Raw genomic sequence first — 18,835 nt, forward strand, 5'->3', positions numbered from 1 at the left:
GCATGGAAAATCTCCTTACGAGATGTTTCATGGTTGTCCTCCTGCTCTTGATCATTTAAGGACTTTAGGTTGTCTATGTTATGCCACAAAACCAAATTTTAGTGATAAATTCACTCCAAAATCAATACCATGAGAGTTCATGGGATATGCTCCTACTCAAAAAGGTTACAAAGTATATGACATTGAAGCTGACAAATTCATAGTCAGTCGAGATGTCATCTTCAAAGAGAATGTCTTTCCATTCAAATTTCCTAGAAATTACTTCTTTTGTAGACCTGATATTAGTCCTATTTTCTTAGACTCTTCTTACTTCCCTTCATATTCTCCTGTTACACCTAACTCAATTATTTCACCTCCTACCTGTATTGAATCCACTCTTAGTCAACCACTTTCTCCTATATTATCTGATCCTCCTTCCTTACCAGAAGGCACACCACCTACTCCTCGTCCAGAAGTAGTTCAATCTACAGTACCTACTTTTTCACCTTCTGTTGCTTTGAATCCAACTACAACTCCTCCTAGGAGATATTGTAGGACCATTAAGCCTTCTATTTGGCTGACAGACTATGTCCATCCTCCATTACCATCAACCATTAATCCTACTACCTCTTACCCTCTTCAACACTTTGTATCCTATTCCCATCTTCCCACTCAGTTTCAGTCTTTCCTTGCTACCCTTTCTACTGATACAGAACCATCCTCTTACTCTTAAGCCATATGGATCAAGGTTATGAAGCTTGAGATTGAAGCTATAGAAGATAACCATACTTGGGAAGTAGTTGACTTACCTAAAGAAAAGGTTCCAATAGGCTGCAAATGGGTCTATAAAATAAAGTACAATGCATATGGATCTGTAGAAAGGTTCAAAGCTAGACTTGTAGCTAAGGGGTATACTCAACAAGAAGATTTAGACTTTCATGACACCTTCTCCCCTATAGCTAAGCTTACTACTGTTAGAACTGTAGTTGCAACTGTTGCTCTTCAGAATTAGCCAATTTTCCAAATGGATGTTCATAATGCCCTTTTAAATGGGGATCTTGATGAGGAAGTATATATGACTCTACCATAGGGATTTAGTATCCAGGGGAAGACTAAAGTATGCAGGCTACTTAAATCCCTATATGGGTTAAAACAAGCATCCATACAATGGAACTTACAATTGACCCAAGATTTATTGAAAGGTGATTTTAAGCAAAGCAAATATGATTATTCTCTCTTTACCAAAACTATGAATGACAAATTTGTGCTGATACTTGTATATGTAGATGACTTGCTTATTACAAGGAATGATTTGGAAGAAATTCAGAGAGCAGAATCTACACTGCACCAAAATTTTAAGTTGAAAGATCTGGGAGACTTAAGATATTTCTTGGGGATAGAATTTGCTAGATCAACTGAGGGTATTTTTATGTCCCAAAGGAAATATGTTTTAGATATGATTTCAGATGTAGGATTGGCAGGTTCAAGGCCAAAAGAGACACCCATGGAGCAAAACCTCAAACTGACAAGTACTGAGTTTAATGAATGTCTGAAGACTTGTGACAATGATGAAACTTTAGAGGATACGAGGAGATTTCAGAGACTGATTGGCAAGCTATTGTACCTGACAATAACAAGGCCAGACATTGCATATGCATTTCAATGTCTAAGCCAATTTATGCATTCACCTAAGAAGTCACATTATGAAGCAGCACTACATGTGGTTAGATGCATAAAGAATCAGCCGGGACTTGGGTTGCTAATGTCAAGCAAAAGTGAGCAAAAAATAGAAGCATATTGTGACTCGAATTGGGCTTCTTGTCCCATGTCCAGAAAGTCAGTCACTGGGTACTGCATCAAGCTCGGGAGTTCACTCATTTCGTGGAAAGCAAAGAAATAGAATACCATCTCTAGAAGCTCAGCAGAGGCCGAGTATAAGAGCATGGCACACACAGTTGCAGAGTTGGTTTGGTTAAGTGGTATGTTAAAGGAGTTGAAAGTGAGTGTAAGATTGTCTATAGAGCTATTCTGTAACAACAAGGCTGCCCTACAGATTGCTGCAAATCCAATTTACCATGAGATAACAAAGCATATAGAAATAGACTGTCATTTCATAAGAGAGAAGATTCAAGGAGGCTTAATCAAGACCTCATACATTCCCAACCAAGAGCAACCTACAGATATCTTGACTAAGGCTTTGGGACACTAGCAACATGTTGTGCTACTATCCAAGTTGGGAATGAAAAATATTTTCTCATTCTCAACTTCAGAGGGAGTGTTGAGATGTATAACTTGTAGTGATTGTACATTGTGCTATTTAAGTAGTAGTGTTCTAGAAGATTAGTTAAGTGAGCTATGTGATAGTTGTATTGTTAGTTAATTGGTCATATTAAAGTTAGTGGAGGTTAGAATTAACTAGTATATAAATAGGCTTGTACAGATCATTTCTTAAGATTGAGCTTCTGTTGATAAGAAAAAGATATTTTCCCTTCCAGCCCCTTCTCTCTCTATCTAGAAGATAACATTTAGTAATCTTCGATCACTCATCAATGGCAGACCTAGGGCTCATTTTAACAAATTAACAATAATCCATGTGTGAATACCACCTGCTATATTGCTCGATAATGTATGCAGGTCTAGGTTGTTTGATGCTTTCCATAGGTATGGGCGTATGGCTATTGACGAATGTGGCGACCAAGAAAACATTCACGGTGGATGTCTACGCAATTGAAATCTTTGATAGATTTGTTCAAAACGTGGGTGATTTTTCCTGGTTTATTTTCCTAAATCAGTAATGGTGATGATCAGGTTGAAGCAATGGGTCAAGTCCTCCCTTTACTTCAATTAACAGTAATACGGTAAATTATTTAACATCAGTTAGGTTAAAGGAGCAATATCAAACATTTAAATTGAGGACTAAAATCAGAATAAAACAATAATACAGGAATCAAAAATGCTATTTGCCCTTAAAAAATTTCAGGGCCCTTAAATTTTGGTAGCCTAAAGTGAAGGCTTTACCAGCCTCCCCTTGAGCTGCCCTTGGGTTATGCCAATAGATTTGCTGTCCTGCATAGCTTGTTGCTTGCTACGTAACATATTTCTTCTGTACAATTTTCAAGAACAAGGGTTAAGTAAAACACTATACACTTATAAGGAGTATCTTCCCTTCTCAATTCCTTTTTTTTTTTTTTTTGGGGTCCAATCAATGCAAATCCCTGTTTCTTCTAATGGTAATCATATTGCTATTGTTCCTTCACTGACTTGGTTCTCATCCGAAGAATCTGGAGGCTGAACTTTGCCTTTATTCACCACACGAGAAAATCCATAGCCTAGAGAACTTCCACTAGTTTCACATAGCTGCAAAACAAAATCCAGTGGGCTGCATAAAATATCTAACAAAATCTGAACTATGAAACCTCGTACAACATTCCAAAAGCTAAGACAAGTAGTGCAATTATAATTTACCTCAGTAAGCTCAGAGAGGTGGCGGGACCTAAACTCGTTGATTGTTGCCGCTATCTCTGACATTGGCAGCTTAGCCTAGAAGACACAATGTATACTCATAATTTTATTTGCTTCACGATGGTTATAGATTGCCAAAAGCAAACTACAAAGAGGTCGAGATGCAAAATGCAGTGCGCAGCTAGATTATTGCATCAGAAGATCCAACAATTGGTCCTTCCCGTCAAGAATGTTAAAGTATACAGTAGAACAAATCTCTATCCAATCATAAATTATGATACGCATTTCAGCTTTGAGGTATATCATTTTCTAACAAAAAGTTCGAAAAAATCACTCTGATTTAATATTTTAGGGAGGGGATTGTGGGATTATGCAGTTGTGAAGTGCTTTAAAATCACTGTATCACATAAAGAGGTAATAGGCCGCTGAATTTGAATGAAACCTTGAGAAAGCCATATGTGATAACATTGTGAAGGACTAGTGTAGAATGATACATGATGATAAGCTATTGAATCATCATCCATATCACTCTACAGTATTGGGACGAAACTTCTCAAATCAGAATTTGGTTATACTGATTACTTACCAGCTCATAACTCGCTACATAACAGAATATCTAGGGTTGCTTATCAAATCTACTTACTTGTGCAAGGACAGCAGCGGCCAACTGCAGGCTTGGTTCCAAGGTCTCAGGCACAACCTGTAAAAGTTTTTATCCACCTCAGTCAATGCATTGTTCATCATTTATCCAACTATCAAATGTGCAACTATTTCCTCTTTTATGCATGATATGTTACAACTACAAAATTTTACCATAGCACAACATAATACACCGGCAATAAACAAAATTTTCAAGACTCAGAATCCAAATGTTATCAAGAGATATACAGAATGCTAAGTGAAAAAATATGAACAAGTTTCCAACGAAAAGATCAATAGCAGAAATTAGAATAAGAAAGATACCGCTGTTGCTCCAGCCTTTTCTAGATTGAGGCCATGATCCACATCATGAGCACGTACAAATGTTTTCACATTGGGAAAGTACTTGCTCAAGGCCCAAACAGTTCTGTAATTTGCACCGGGAGTATCTAATGTTATTGCGGCAGCACATGCTCTTTCAGCTCCAACTTTATGTAGAACCTAGTAATCGGAACACAGAATGTCAAAATAAAATACCCGAAATGATAATCTTAAGTTCAGGAATTTGCTTTACCTCTCGGCTACCAGCATCACCAAAGTATACAGGAAGGTCAAGTGCACGACCAACTGCAACTCGTTCACTGCATTTATTATAGAAACATCTATTAAGATGAGCCTCAGGATATTCATGATAACTGATAACAATTGGAAAATTTAAGTGAAAGCAACATTTCCTGCACCCTCCGCCCCCACCACCACAAAGAAACCTTTCTTATAGATGCAGTAATCAAGTTAATACTTGTTGATGCTCTAATAATCAACTGCTGAAAATCTAAGTACTCGAGAGCAATATGATGACAGTCAAGATCCAATTACAATCAAAGCTCCAGCATATAAGGAAACTCTAGTACCCTTTTATGTTTTTGAGAAATTCAGGTAATCATGTCTACACATAAGATACTGCATACAGCCGCACAATCCATCTAAGTAGTTAAGAGTACTATAGAGAGCAACATTACAAGCTTTGGTTGGGAACCAACTTTGATTCTAATTCATATCTGATTTGCTATGTTGCTCGGACTCGGGTGTGGGTATCCGATCTGGGTGCGGATCCAAAGATGGATCCTTCATAATCTAAATTTTAAGATTCAGGGATACGGGATCCAGATACAGATACGGGTGCGGGGATTCGGCAAAAAATAATTCAAAATTCTAAAGATAGATTTATAGAAATATCCTAAATTATCTGGTGTGGGGATCCAGATACAGATACACATTTCACGGATACGGGTGGACTATTGAAGTTATGTCATTTCCCATGTCTTAAAATATGTACTAACTTTTATCTTGAGAAATCAAAGTCCCATTTTTTTCCTCAAACTTGTCCATGGATTGTGGTCAAAGTATCCGATGTCGGGTTGACCACATCCGGTATGAATCTCACACCCTTACCCTTACTAGTGTCATGTAGACACGGGTGCGGCGCTGAAATGAGGAGTCCGTGCAACATAGCTGATTTGTGAAATATCTAAAAGTCCAATTAAGGACTTCTCTGTTCTGGACCAGTTTCCTCAGTTCTCTGGCTTGGCACTGGCACTGGCACTCTTACAGGAAAACCATCATCTGATTCTCTTTCACTGTCATCCCTTCGATGCATGCATGAATATGAACATTTTATATAGAGAGAGAAAAACAAAAACTTTTACTTTAATATCCTAAAGGTTGATAATGACTGATGACTCACAATTAACAAACTACATAATATCTTATAAAGAAAAACCATTTTCTTACATTTGGTCAGCTATAAAGATCTGGTGGCTTTTAAGAGTAGTTGATAGTGGAGGTGCTGCTTTGTAAGTTATGACATGGTGGTGAGAAAACGTAAGCACGGGATAGGAATATAGAGATCTGAGGTAGAAAGTCACTTACACCTCAAAAGATGTAAGTTGTTCTTCCTCCTGCATTTTTTCTTTTCTTTTACGAAAAATATAAAATTTTAGAACCACCATATCAGGAAATGACATCATGGAAGAAAAAATTCTATGTCAGATTAACAAACAGCAGATGAAATCTTCACTGAACCTACAGGAGCTGAAATCAGTTGAATGTGGGTAAAAAGAGAATCATACCTTCGCACATCAAGTGCAACAAACGGAATCAGTCGCTCGGAGAGAAGTTGGGCAATGATCTGTTAAGATGAAAACTAATTCAACAGGCAGTAGATGGAAACAGCTTCAACCAAAGTTTGAAAATCATTCTGTCAAATGATCAATTTAACCAATTCATGAAGCAGGGGGCAAAACCTGGCCAACACGACCAAATCCACAAATAATGATATGATCCTGCAAATCATCTGTCTGCGAAGGAAAAAAGGAACTATCAGTCTACACCTTTTATTAAGCAATAAATTTAAGTCAGTGAAATCTTCATTACATTTACGAAGGTAATAATCCAGAAAGATATCATTAAATGATGTAGTCCTTCAAGTAATGAGCTTTGGTAACTGAATATTTGTTACTTCTCAGACAAATGATCTTCGTAATAAATGCTAACATTACCAATAGCAATTAAATTTAAAGCAAAGAAGCAATGAGTTAAAGAACAAATTAAGTATTGAACAGTTAAAATTAGAAGAAGAGAAAAATTATGTTAAATAAGCATGGAAAGAAAACAAAGTGAGGCATAAGGTTCAGCAGAAACCTAACCAAATGATGAAATGAAGCTAGAATTCAATAGACAGTATTTTCAAGGGGAAAAAAAGCTTTGCATAGAGAAACTGCAGGGGTCCAAAAGACTTATAGCCTGTTTGGCCAAGCCGGAGAAATCAGCTTATTTTGAGAAGTGCTTTTGAAAAAAGTACTTTTGGAGAGAATCAGTTTGTGTTTGGCTAATCAGTCTGAAAAGCACTTTTGAGAAATAATTTGTGTTTGGCCAAGCTTTTTAGAAAGTGCTTTTAAGTGTCAAATTACGAATAAGGACATGAATAGATTTACTTAATAATTAATATTATAAGTAAATAAATAATATCAAAATTTTGTTATTACATGCAATAATTAAAAAAAATCATTTTATTTAAGTAAAATATGAAAATAAAATTAAAAAGTACTTAATTCTTTTAATATAAGTTAAATATATTAAAATTCCTTCAACAAATATAAAAGCATTCACCACTAAAGTCACTATATATTAGAAAGTTTCCTAAAAATAAGAAGAAATATTTATAAATTAATATCCTAAGTATTAGGTTTAGGGGTTATTTTGGTATATACTATATTTTGTTAAGGGTATTTTAGGTAAGAAGAAAAGCCAAAACTGCTTCTGCTTCTGTTTTTGGAAAGAAGCTACTTTTTTCTACTTCTCTGAAACTGCTTGTTTCTTCCCAAAAACACTTTTTTCCCAAATAAGCTTGGCCAAACACCTCAAATTAGGGAAAAAAGTGCTTTTGGGAAAAAAAACACTTTTTTGTCTTGAGAAACTTGGCCAAACAGGCTATCAGTACCATAAAACTGAGACATGGGACTTAAATAGCAACAACAAAGTAGAGCACAAAACTTAAGAGATGAACCAGGATCAAAGAAAAGCACTGAAAGAAGAAAGCAGACGGGGATGAAGAATTGTAACGACCCGACCGGTCGTTTTGAGCTTTTGCACTTCGCTCGCCAGTTCTCGGGCATGACTAGCCCCGTGTGATGTATTATGACTTATGTAAATCGTCGGTTTTGGTTTTCAGGGTAATCGGAAAGAATTTGGAAGAACAGTTCTCAGTTTGATAAGGGTGTCTAACGGGTCGGGTTTAACCGTAACCGGACCGGCCCAGACCGGTTAAAACCGGAACCGGCCCGGACCGATACAAGGGGGCGGATGGGGCTGGGTTAATGGGGTAAGGGGGTTGGTCCGTTTACGTTGGGGCTACCGGTTAACCGGCCCGGTCAAACCCGGTCAACGGTTTTTACTGTAGAACCGGTTAACCGGCCCGGCCCAGACTGGCATAACGGCAACTTTCAAATTATTATTTTTTTAAAAATTTTCTACTTTCTGACCGTTGGCCCAACGGCTATTTTGCACATTTAGCCCTTTTTTGGGCCAATTTTTTTTAAAATTTAACACTTTTTGTAATTACTAATTTAGCCCTTTGAAAAACTATAAATACACTCCCCTCTTCTTCATTTTTTCACTCATCTCTCATTTCTCAAACTCAAATTCTCAATTCAAGTTAAATCATGCCCCGTACTTCTAGAGTGCGCTCATATGTTTGGGAACACTTTGAGGTGGTAGAAGAAAATGAAGAAGTTCAGAAAGTAAAGTGCAAGAACTGTGGTCGAGTCTTAAATCTTCGTCCAAAGTGTGGCACAGGCAGTTTAAGGAGGCATATGAAGAAAGTTGTCTTCAGCGTCCTCCAAAAATTCGTATTTAAGTTGATTTGAGACAATTTGTGTTATTTTAAAAATTAGACGTATTTATGCTTGATGTTTTAGTTTGTTAGATTAATTTGAAGTATTATTATGCATGAAAATTTAGTTTTACTCTTTTTTCGTTAATTAACTTGTTAAATACAAACTTCAATTTTGTAATTTTGAAATAAATGTAGTACTTGCAATTTATAAGCGCAATTTTTTCTCATCTTCATTGTATTCTTTATATTTTTACTTTATATTAATATAACTTATAATAGTTATACAAAATAAAAAAAAATAAAAATTACACTAACCCGGCCCAGCCCCTTGTACCCGTAACCCGTACGGTTCATTTTTTACCCGGATGAACCCGAACACGTTAAACCCGATATGCCCTAACCCGTAAGTTGGAGTAGTGTCATTTGTAACGTGTGTGCAAAATTTCAGGCCATTCGGACGAGGTTTGATAGATTTTTTGATCGAGAGCAGAATTTGAAAGTTTTTGGAATTCTTAGGCTTGAATCCGATGTAAATTTGGTGTTTTGATGTTGTTTTGAGCGTTCCGAAGGTTGGAACAAGTTTGAATGATGTTATGGGATATGTTGGCATGTTTGGTTGAGGTCCCGAAGGCCTCGGGTGAGTTTCGGATGGTTAAACGCACCAGTTGCATGTTTGAGAAATTGCAGATTTGGCTTCAGTTCTGTTGCAGATTTTTGTTCTCTGCGATCGCGTAGAAGGGTTCACGATCGCGTAGGTCTGTTGAGGGCAGCTGGAAAATTTGTCTTATGCGATCGCCAATTTGGGTCTGCGATCGCGAAGGTCTGTGGAGTTGGCTATCGCGACCGCGTGGCTAAGGTCGCGATCGCGAAGAAGGATTTGGGGCAATCGTGAGGTGAAGGGATTTCTCTACGCGATCGCGATGTTTGATGAGTTTGTTGTCCGCGATCACGTGTGTGTTTCTGCGATCGCGTAAGGTTTATTGGGGTCAGTCATCATTTGTGCTTCGCGATCGTGAGGCAATTTCCGCGATCGCGAAGAAGGAAATAACTGGGCAGAATGTTTGAGTTCAAAATCGAGGGTTTAAGTCCAATATCACAAAAACAATTAGAGAGCTCGGGAGAAGATGAAATTTGAGGAGATTTTCAGTGGAGCAACTGGGGTAAGTATTCTTCACTCATATTTGGTTTAATTCCATGATTTAGTCTTGATTCTTATCATTTAATTTGAGAAATTAGAGTGGAAATTGGGAAAAAATGGAAGAATAGTTTGAGAATTCTTTTGGGGATTTGAATGGGCATTTGATGTCAGATTTTGATGATTTTGGTATGTATAGACTTGTGAGAGGATAAGGAATTTATTGATGTAATTTTTATCGGATTTCGAGACGTGGGCCCGAGGGTCAGGTTCGGCCAATTTCGGGATTTTAGATGTAAATTGGTTATTTTTGAGTGGGCGTTGTTCCCTTAGCATATTTTGATGGTATAAATCTGTATTTGGTTAGATTTGGAGCATTTGGAGACCGAGTCGAGAGGCAAGGGCATCGCGGGCTAGAGTTTGGACTGGATTGAGGTAAGTAATGCTTGTAAATGTTTGTCCCGAGGGTATGAAACCCCGGATTTCACATCGTTGTGCTACTTTGAGGTGACGCACACGCTAGATGACGAGCGTGGGGTCGTGCACCATTGGGGATTGTGACTTACTCCGTCCCGTATTACTATTAAACCACGTATTTGATTGAAAACTGTTTGATATCATTGTGTTTTGGAAAGTATTATCATATTTTGGGTTGAATGCCATATTTGGGCCTCGTGCCAACTGTTTTGGACCCTTAGGGGATTTTTACTATTATTCCTCACTGTTTTGACTTTATATTTGTACTCAGTCATGCTATATTCTATTGCTTTCATAACTCAGCCATATTTACTCCAGTTTTGATATTTTAAATGATATTTTGGGCTGAGCATCATGTTTTACTGCCGCCCGAGTAGCATGAGAGATTTCTAACTGAGTGAGGCCGAGGGCCTGTGTTGTGAGGCAATTATGGGATCGGGCTGCGTGCCGTAGCAGTGTGGTACTGATTTATGATTATGAGGCCGAGGGCCTGATTTCTTATGCCACGAGGTGGCTTGATATGAGGCCGAGAGCCTGTTTGATTATGCCACGAGATGGTTTGTTATTGGGATTGGGCCGTAAGGGGCCCCTCCCGGAGTCTGTACACCCCTAGTGAGCGCGGGTACCCAGTGTGTGATATGATGTAGCCCGAGGGGCGGTTCTTGATTCATGTTATGCCCGAGGAGCTGATTACGAGTGATTGTGAGGTAGCCCGAGGGGCTGGTTCTATTGATATTATGCCCGAGGGGCGGTTTATGGTACATGTTTTGCCCGAAGGGCTATCTACGTTTTCTATCATTTTTACTCACTGTTTTATCACTCGTTTGAAACTATTGAAAATTGTTTTCAAAGGTTTTTACTGAAATTGAGCTTGATTTACGAAGTAAATGATTTCTGTACTGTGTTGGAAATGTCCTGCATTTGTTGTAGCATGTTGACGTGGTTACGTGTTTTCTTACTGTTCAGCTTTCATTTACTTTTATTACTTACTGAGTTGGCGTACTCACATTACTCCCTGCACCTTGTGTGCAGATTCAGGTATTTCTGAACCCGGTAGCGGGTGTTGATTGCTCAGTGGCAGAGTCATTGGAGTTAGCAAGGAAGTTGTCCGACGTTCGCAGCCCTGCTCTTCTCCCTCTTGTCTTCCTTAGATTGTTTTAGTATATTTCAGACTCTTCATTGTATTCAGACCTTAGTAGATGCTAGTGACTTGTGACACCCCGATGTCGGGCTTGTGTATTTATTCCGCGCTGTTCAATTAGACTTACATTATGAGATATTTGGATTAATTAAAAGCTTAAAAATGATTTATATTGATTAATGGTTAATTTGGGAGTTGTGTCGGCTGACCTAGTTTCACGATAGGCGCCATCACGACCGGGTCGATTTTAGGGTCGTGACAAGAATGAAGATGAAGAAATTTGAGGAAGGGAGGAGGAGAAAAGGGAAGCTTTTCTATCACCAACATTCCAGTTTTCCTAGTCTCCACAACTGCTTTTTTTTTAACAACAGTATTAACTATTAAGACCCCTTAACCTTAATCCTTTAATTCCAATACCCTGTTACTATTGACAACCTGAAACCAAACTGTCAGAAAACAAGATTTTACAAACATGTAAATGGTTTATTCTCGCTTAAAACCAAAGTAAGAGAGATTGTGCCACCAAGTAGGAGACTATACCTCACTTTCCACAGGCAATAAACTTCGCACATCGTGCAGCTCAAAACGAGATGCTATTAATTGGCCTCCAGCAGCTAGATATGGCGTGAGGGCCATTGAAATTCCAACCACAAGAAATAGCAAAGATGACAAATGAGGAGACATTATACCCTGGAAAAAGAAAAGCAAAATCATGGAGAAAATTTAATTAAATAAGATAATAAACTTATTCTAATAAGATATATTTTTATCATGGGGCAAAGATCCTCAGAGAGCTTAGCACTGTACTGTTCAGATATGTTGCAGCTCTTAATCTATTTAAGGGTAGCTATGAGAAAGAACAAGTCTCTAAGAGGATTTGTAAATAGAAGTAAGACGGCGGCCATAGATAGAAACTGGAAGGATTTGATGGTAGTTTGTCTCCACTTCCCCAATAACAGGATCTCACTAGCTCAACATTTGATTTCAGCACACAGGTCAATTGTAGAAAAGGTCCACAATTCCTTGATAAAGGAAGATGCTGTTTGAACAGCATAGCAATAGAACGGAGAAAAAGAAATGGAATAAAAGAATTTTATCAACGGCTCAGAATTGCTTGTAATAGGTTAAAGCTATCAGAGATAAACCTGGTTAACAGCTTCACCAAAAGCTACAAAGGCAAACTCTCCACCAGGAGCAAGTAGGAGACCAACTCTTATTGCCGATACAATTGAAATACCAAACAGTTTACCAACTAACGCAACCAAGATGGTCTTGCCACCAATTAGAAGTCCCAATGAGCCCATAATAACTGGAAAGTTTGAAAGAAGAAGCTTGGGATCAATGGACATTCCAACCTGCAACCAGATGATAATTGTTCAGTTTTGAAGTCACAAAGCAGCAATAGTTATAATAATTTATTCATAAACGATTCTCCCTTCAGCCTGGATAGAAGTTGATTAAAATAGAAAAATGTTACTGAGTAGTACATTCATTCAAAGAGAACAACTTGAGACAGTTAAGGTCTACAGGTTGGTGAAAACACTAGAGATTGCAGAGCTAGAATCTTTAAATGTAAATAGCACCTTACCAAGACCTATTCTACCTTAACTCCAAATGACAAATTGTAGGATTAGAAAATAGCATTCGCATTGTACAATAAACAAGATTGTCACCTACCGTCATGAAAAAGAGACCCAATAGGAGTCCACGATATGGAGCAATATCTGATTCAACTTGCAATGAAAATTCAGTTTCTGCCAGAAGCAAACCAGCTAAAAATGCACCCAAAGCCATTGAGAGGCCAGCCTGCATTATTTACATCAGATAACACATCATAGTGTTAACAAGATAACAGTTCTAAGAAAAATTGGGCAGTATACATGAACACATAAACAATGTGATCATAAGTACCCTGGCTGTCAGAAGACTAGTCCCAAGGATAACAAGAAGCGTATTTGCCGAAAATATTTCTGCATTTTGGTTTTCTGCAATTTGCTTATAAATAGGCCGCAGCAGCTGAAATTGGAGCAGAGAACGAAAATATTATTGTCCTCACATTTAACAGCAATGTATCTTACAGGACTTGCAAAATGAAAAACCGAATTAAACCCTATTTATATTTCGCAATAGATAAATATCAAAACCTACTTTAATAATGTATAGACAACAGCAAATGAAAGTCTAAAGTTGAAAATATCGTAAGAGATGTAGTTAGAACTTAAACTATATACTAATCATAAACATTATAATACTGGAAGAGATTCTACATGAACAAACAGCTTACCAGACGTCCTCCAGCAATAATGGCAGTGATGGCTACAATTGCCTTTACAGCAGCCAAACCAGGGGCCTCAGCTATGGCTCCGAAACCAACCTAAGAAGAAATAAGTTCTGTTATAATAGTGGCAGTTTGAGAAAACAGCTATAGTGTAACTCACAGCTATCAAAAGCAAAGAATGTTGTTTCCACATGTGATTTTAGGGGATTAGCTATTGGCTCTCAGTTTGGTGAATATTACAGGTCCAGTTCACATAGCTGGAATCGTAATTATAATAAACACGAAAATTTTAAATAATTTTTCCAGAAGACAAGACTGTAAAAGAGTCTATACCCCTCCTTTTGATGAATTTGGTGAAATTAGTGGTATCAGTATGAGTAGAACAACCACCGCCAGATCCTGAAGGATAAAGGGAAGAATTTGGTTAATCGTATCAGAAAGAAAAATCTATAAGTACCGCAGCACTGGCTGTTATCATTTCACGTGCATGAGAGCAGCCTATATGTGATGGCAAGTAAATATATGTGATTCGCGTGTATGCATAGATACACATAATATTCCAAGTTTCACCCATCTCAGGAGAGAGAGGCGACAGTTTTGTACTGTCTCTATGCCGATACCTGAAAGAGTAATACAGAAAATGTCGCTCGTCCATGCCGTGATGTGCTCTCACCTCGCTCTTGCAATACCTGCAGATATGCAACATAATCAATTAATTACTAAGGTTTCATTTTTCGACGAGGGAGGATCACAGGCACATAGACAAAGCCAATTATAGATAAACTACAATTCCTTGGATTGTAGTAAATATGTTGACTCAACAAGGAAATGATAAGAAAAACTCCAATGCTGATTTGATATCTCGGCATCAACCCTTATCTAGCATTATAGCTTCTGGACTTTTGGGGAACATAGCATAATAATATTGCCTGCTTAAGCATTAACTTTAGAGTGTTGAAACGGTCACCAAATCAACGTACTTAATGAGTACAACAAACTACTCAAGCGCTAAATCGCCCATCATTCATCCAGCAAGGAAGACCTGCTAAATATATAGAAGGATTTACCTGGAGGACAACCGCAGTGGAAGATAAGGCAAGACCATTCCCAATCACTATTGCAGCAGGTCCAGCCTGCCCGGCAACAAAATGAGCAACTAACCCGACCACAACAGCTGTCACTAAGACCTGCGTTCATTTGAATATATTAAAAATGAGTGTGGAATCCTAAAACGTTGAGACCATACTCTATAAACATTATGGAGGGGTGTTAACAACTCCCAAGTGCTCAATTTTTTACAATTACCTGAGCAGTACCCAACCCAAAAACGTATTTCTTCATTGAACTTAGTCTCTCGACGGAAAGCTGTCAAAGAGAATACAAACAGAGGTTATTAAGGCAGTATTTGTAACACATTCAGAAAGAAATGAACTAGTCAATTTTCCTAGACTGTACCTCTAGGCCAATGTTAAATAGCAGGAAGACAACTCCAAATTCAGCTATAGCCTTGGTCCCATGTACATGACGTATGATAGAAAGACCATAGGGTCCAATCAAGATTCCAGCAGCCAAATACCCAAGGACAGGACTTCCTATACATTATAGCAGACAGAAGATGAACCATTAACAGGAAACAAGAGTACGTCTGTCGCAGAGGAGCAAAGGGCACATATCTGTGACATACATCAAGGTCACCGAAAACTAAGTGTCTAATAATCAAATATAATGTTTCAATTTTTAGAACATGTTCAAGGAAAGACCTACGAAGAAACCTTTACATCAAGAACAAGTTTGGTGAACAATTTAACATAATAAGCCTCCTCATGCGTTAAAAGAAGGTAGCAAAATTCAATTACCTCCTGGAATTTTCTGGAAGATAGGCACAAAGATAACACTTGCGAGCAATAGCCATAACATGTCAAAAAGAGAAGCTTCCTCCTCATTTATCTGAAATGAGCAACAACACCATTAGCAAGTAGAAGTAAAGCCCCCTCCTATACCAAATGGTGATTGCAGGCATTAAACTAAAGGGAGTTAAAGAAGCATGCCTCTTGATGAGGAAGCATCTCCATTAGTGTCTTAAGTTTCTTGGGCAGTTTTCTTATTTGTCGAACCAGAGGTCTTGCATTTGTTGAAACCTCATCAATGCTGGTGGTAATGATGTCTGGCTGCTGAAACGACTGAGAAATTCGCTCTGATCGATTGACGTAAAAGGCAATTCTGTGACAGACGTCAAAAGCATATCAAGTACCATAAACAAGCTATACCAATCTAATGGTACAAAGATTGTATCCTAACGAGGCACTTATACATGCAGCTAGAAAGAAATAGCTTCATCTTTCAAAAGCAAAAAATATGAACAGTTTTATAGTATTTGTACCCTGCTCCCATCAGTAATGAGCCAACCACCAGCTTGGGCAATTGCTTCCTTGCAGACTCCATGAGATTGTGGAAAACTGAAGCAGGTGTGAACTCTTCACCATCTGTGGGAAATGAGAAGAAAGATGCAGGCAAGAAACGGGATGATTTCTTCAATAATGCTTTGGGAGCGTTAAGTGAACTGTCCCTAGCTGATTCCTTGTTGACCTCCTGCCTCAGATTTTGAACACTTTTTGGTTTTTCTGTATCAGAATCAGAATCTTTTGAGGAGTCTAGAACTAACTTTCTATCTTCTTCGTCACTCTCATCAGAGATACGTGACTCCTCAGTTGACAAAGGCCCACTTGCCGCCCAAGCATCCTCCAGTTGTACCTCCCTATCTATTTCAATAACACTATCGACTGAATTTCTAGGGTGTACCTCATCCTCACTAAGGGTCCCATCGACCAACACTTGCCCTTGAGTAGATGATCCATTCTGTAAAACTGAAGTTTCTGGGGAGTCAACAATTGACACAGCTAGGTTCTTCTCGGCTTTCTGCAAAGCGATCTCCGCGTCACTGACCCTTTGAGTAGCCTCCAGCTCATAAGCAACAGCTTGTTCGGCTAAAAGCATTATGTTTGTAACATCTTCCTCAGCTTTTAAAGCATTGTTTTGTGCTTGCTCAGCTAGCTCATTCAACCTGTCAACCTCCTTTTGCAGCTCTTCTTTTTTATTCTGCAGACGCCTCAACTCAGCCTCACAACTTCCAAAACGGTCCAGACACTCCTTTATATCTTCCTGAGCAGCTAAGAGTGCTGCCTCTTCCTCCATCAATGAAGTTGAATCTTCCCCTTTGCTATCTTCAGACGTTTCCGAAGACATACTTCTTTGTTTTGCAGCTTGTACTGAATCAAGAGCAACCTGAAGCCTTGCCTCAGCAAAAGAAAGGGCCATTGTTGCTTTTTGAACTGCTTCTTTAGCGACCATCTCTTCACTTACAATCTCTTGAACACTATCAAGTTGTTTGTTTACATCATCCCAGGCATTAGCCGCTTCATCTTTTAACGCTATAGCAGCTTCTGATATCTTCTGCGCTTTTTCCTCAAACATTGTGCTGTTCAGCTGTGCAACTTCCAAATCCTTGAGTGCCTTCTGCAACAACTCCCTTAGTTCTTCCAGATTATCTCCTTCTGTTTCTTCTTCTTTATCTTCCTCCAACTCAATTGCGCAACTAATTTCCGCGATTCCATTAGTATTAGCACTCAGAGCTCCATCTTCAGTACTCTCACTGGCCTCCACATTTCTACCATTACCATCGATAAACGCAACTGAATCATTTCCCTGACACCAAGGCAATTTCACTCCCTTAGAAGCCTTACGGCGCATCAAATTCCCACTCGAATCAGACTTCCACAAAGCACAACTAAATCGTATCCTTGAATATGCTAAACTATTATCACTACAGGCCACACTCCGTTTCAACCTTTTCCCCAGCCTATTCTTACATAAAACCCTAGCATTTCCAAGCAATTTATGATTCAATCCTACATCACAGCTGCTTTTCCTATCTAATATCCTGTAGTTCAAAGCTTCACCACAATGCGAAGCATTCGGCTGCCATAAACAGTAAGCAAAGCCCATCCTCCTCTCCTCTAACACACTAAACGTCAAAAATACACCAAAACAATGCCGCCAATTCTCATTACCTCAAAATCAAACACCTAAAAAAACAAATAACGCAAGTTTTCAACTTCAATCAACAAACAAGTGAAAATTAATTCATAGGAGCCACAAACAATCAGTTAAAATCACCACAACAAATATTTGCGAGCTGAAAAAACTGAAAGTGACTTCGCAATTAATCAACATTCCGTTTCGATACATATACTGAAGTTAAAGTTGACAGTAGTGAAAATGAAAGTAAGAAAGAAGAGAAGAGTTTGAGAGAACTTTGAATTTACCGATAGAAGTGACAGTTTCGAGTTCTGAGAGAAGAATATCTATGGCGGAAAATTAGGTCAGAAAATGATTGGATTGACTTTGCTTATTGGCTCTTCCTATCAGTTTTGATTTTTTATAGCTTTGTCCGAAGAACAACCTTTCGTTTGCGACTCTGCGCTTACCTGAAAAGTTGAAATAATGAGAAGAAATCTTTTATTTTATTTTTTTTCTTTTTCAGGTTTTGTTTTCTCCCTCCATTTGGGGAACATGACAAAATTGGATTAGAGGGTTTATTGGTGGATATTCCATTTTCTACATTTACGCAATTACCCTTCTTCTTATTGTTTTGATGGAAACTTCACATACAGATATATAGTCATGTGATAAGCAGCGGCTAACGTACCTACCTGAAGTTCTTTTTTGGGAATTAAGCTCCTTGTCAATTGGTCCAACGGTCCATCAAAAAATGGCTCACGTTTGAAGCTCTTACCTGATATGGCCCAGGTTATTCATAATTTGAAAATTATTTTTCACCGATTAGCCTATCTTATTTAGTTAATTTTTTCTTTTCTTCGTTCTTATTCTTCCTCTTTTACGACTTTGCACCCCAAAATTTCTCTACCATTATATATATTCTTCAATTCTCCTTCCAGATTCAAAGTTGATAATCACTATTAAGATGAGGAGAAAAAATACCACTTAAAAGAATTATTATTTTTGGAGTCACTATTAAAGGTCATTCGAAGCTTCAATTTCAGAAATTGGATTTTTCGATTTTGTTAGTTGTTTGGATTGGGAGTTGACCCAATTGATTGGGATCGTCAAGGGGAGTTTAAAACTCAAATTTGAAGTGTTTTGGAGCATATTTAAGGTAGATTTGAGTTGAATCTCAGAAAATGCCCAAAGAAGAATAAGAAACAGTGAAACTCCATTAATAGGATTCATTTGTATAATAATGTATAATATTGTATAATAGTGTATAAACACCTCTTATACATTATTTTATACAAGGCTGATACATTATTTACA

At 38.1% G+C, this 18,835-nt stretch overlaps 1 protein-coding gene across 2 annotated transcripts; it reads right to left on the reverse strand.

The window, feature by feature from the left end:
• Positions 1-2,861: 2,861 nt before the first annotated feature.
• On the reverse strand, positions 2,862-18,149 carry LOC107768522 (K(+) efflux antiporter 2, chloroplastic). 2 transcript variants are annotated; one of them, XM_075217884.1, is made up of 21 exons: positions 17,827-18,149; positions 15,885-17,586; positions 15,553-15,724; positions 15,361-15,451; positions 14,960-15,096; positions 14,810-14,869; positions 14,572-14,691; positions 14,125-14,193; positions 13,838-13,903; positions 13,511-13,600; positions 13,138-13,242; positions 12,904-13,032; positions 12,372-12,581; positions 11,767-11,916; positions 6,384-6,437; positions 6,210-6,268; positions 4,655-4,721; positions 4,405-4,581; positions 4,085-4,141; positions 3,445-3,519; positions 2,862-3,336 (listed from the first exon to the last, which is right to left on the reverse strand). In XM_075217884.1, exons 2-21 carry the CDS (start codon positions 17,504-17,506, stop codon positions 3,214-3,216), a joined length of 3,633 nt encoding a protein of 1,210 aa, XP_075073985.1. In that variant the 5' UTR covers positions 17,507-17,586; positions 17,827-18,149; the 3' UTR covers positions 2,862-3,213. The 2 variants fall into 2 exon arrangements, 1 of the variants encoding a protein (XP_075073985.1); XR_012693598.1 differs by lacking the exon at positions 6,210-6,268 and having other exon boundaries at positions 3,104-3,336; positions 4,655-4,742; positions 6,359-6,437; positions 17,827-18,066.
• Between the last annotated feature and the right edge of the window lie 686 nt (positions 18,150-18,835).

This window comes from Nicotiana tabacum, chromosome 7, assembly GCF_000715075.1.
Source record: "Nicotiana tabacum cultivar K326 chromosome 7, ASM71507v2, whole genome shotgun sequence".
NCBI classification, from domain to species: Eukaryota; Viridiplantae; Streptophyta; class Magnoliopsida; order Solanales; family Solanaceae; genus Nicotiana; species Nicotiana tabacum.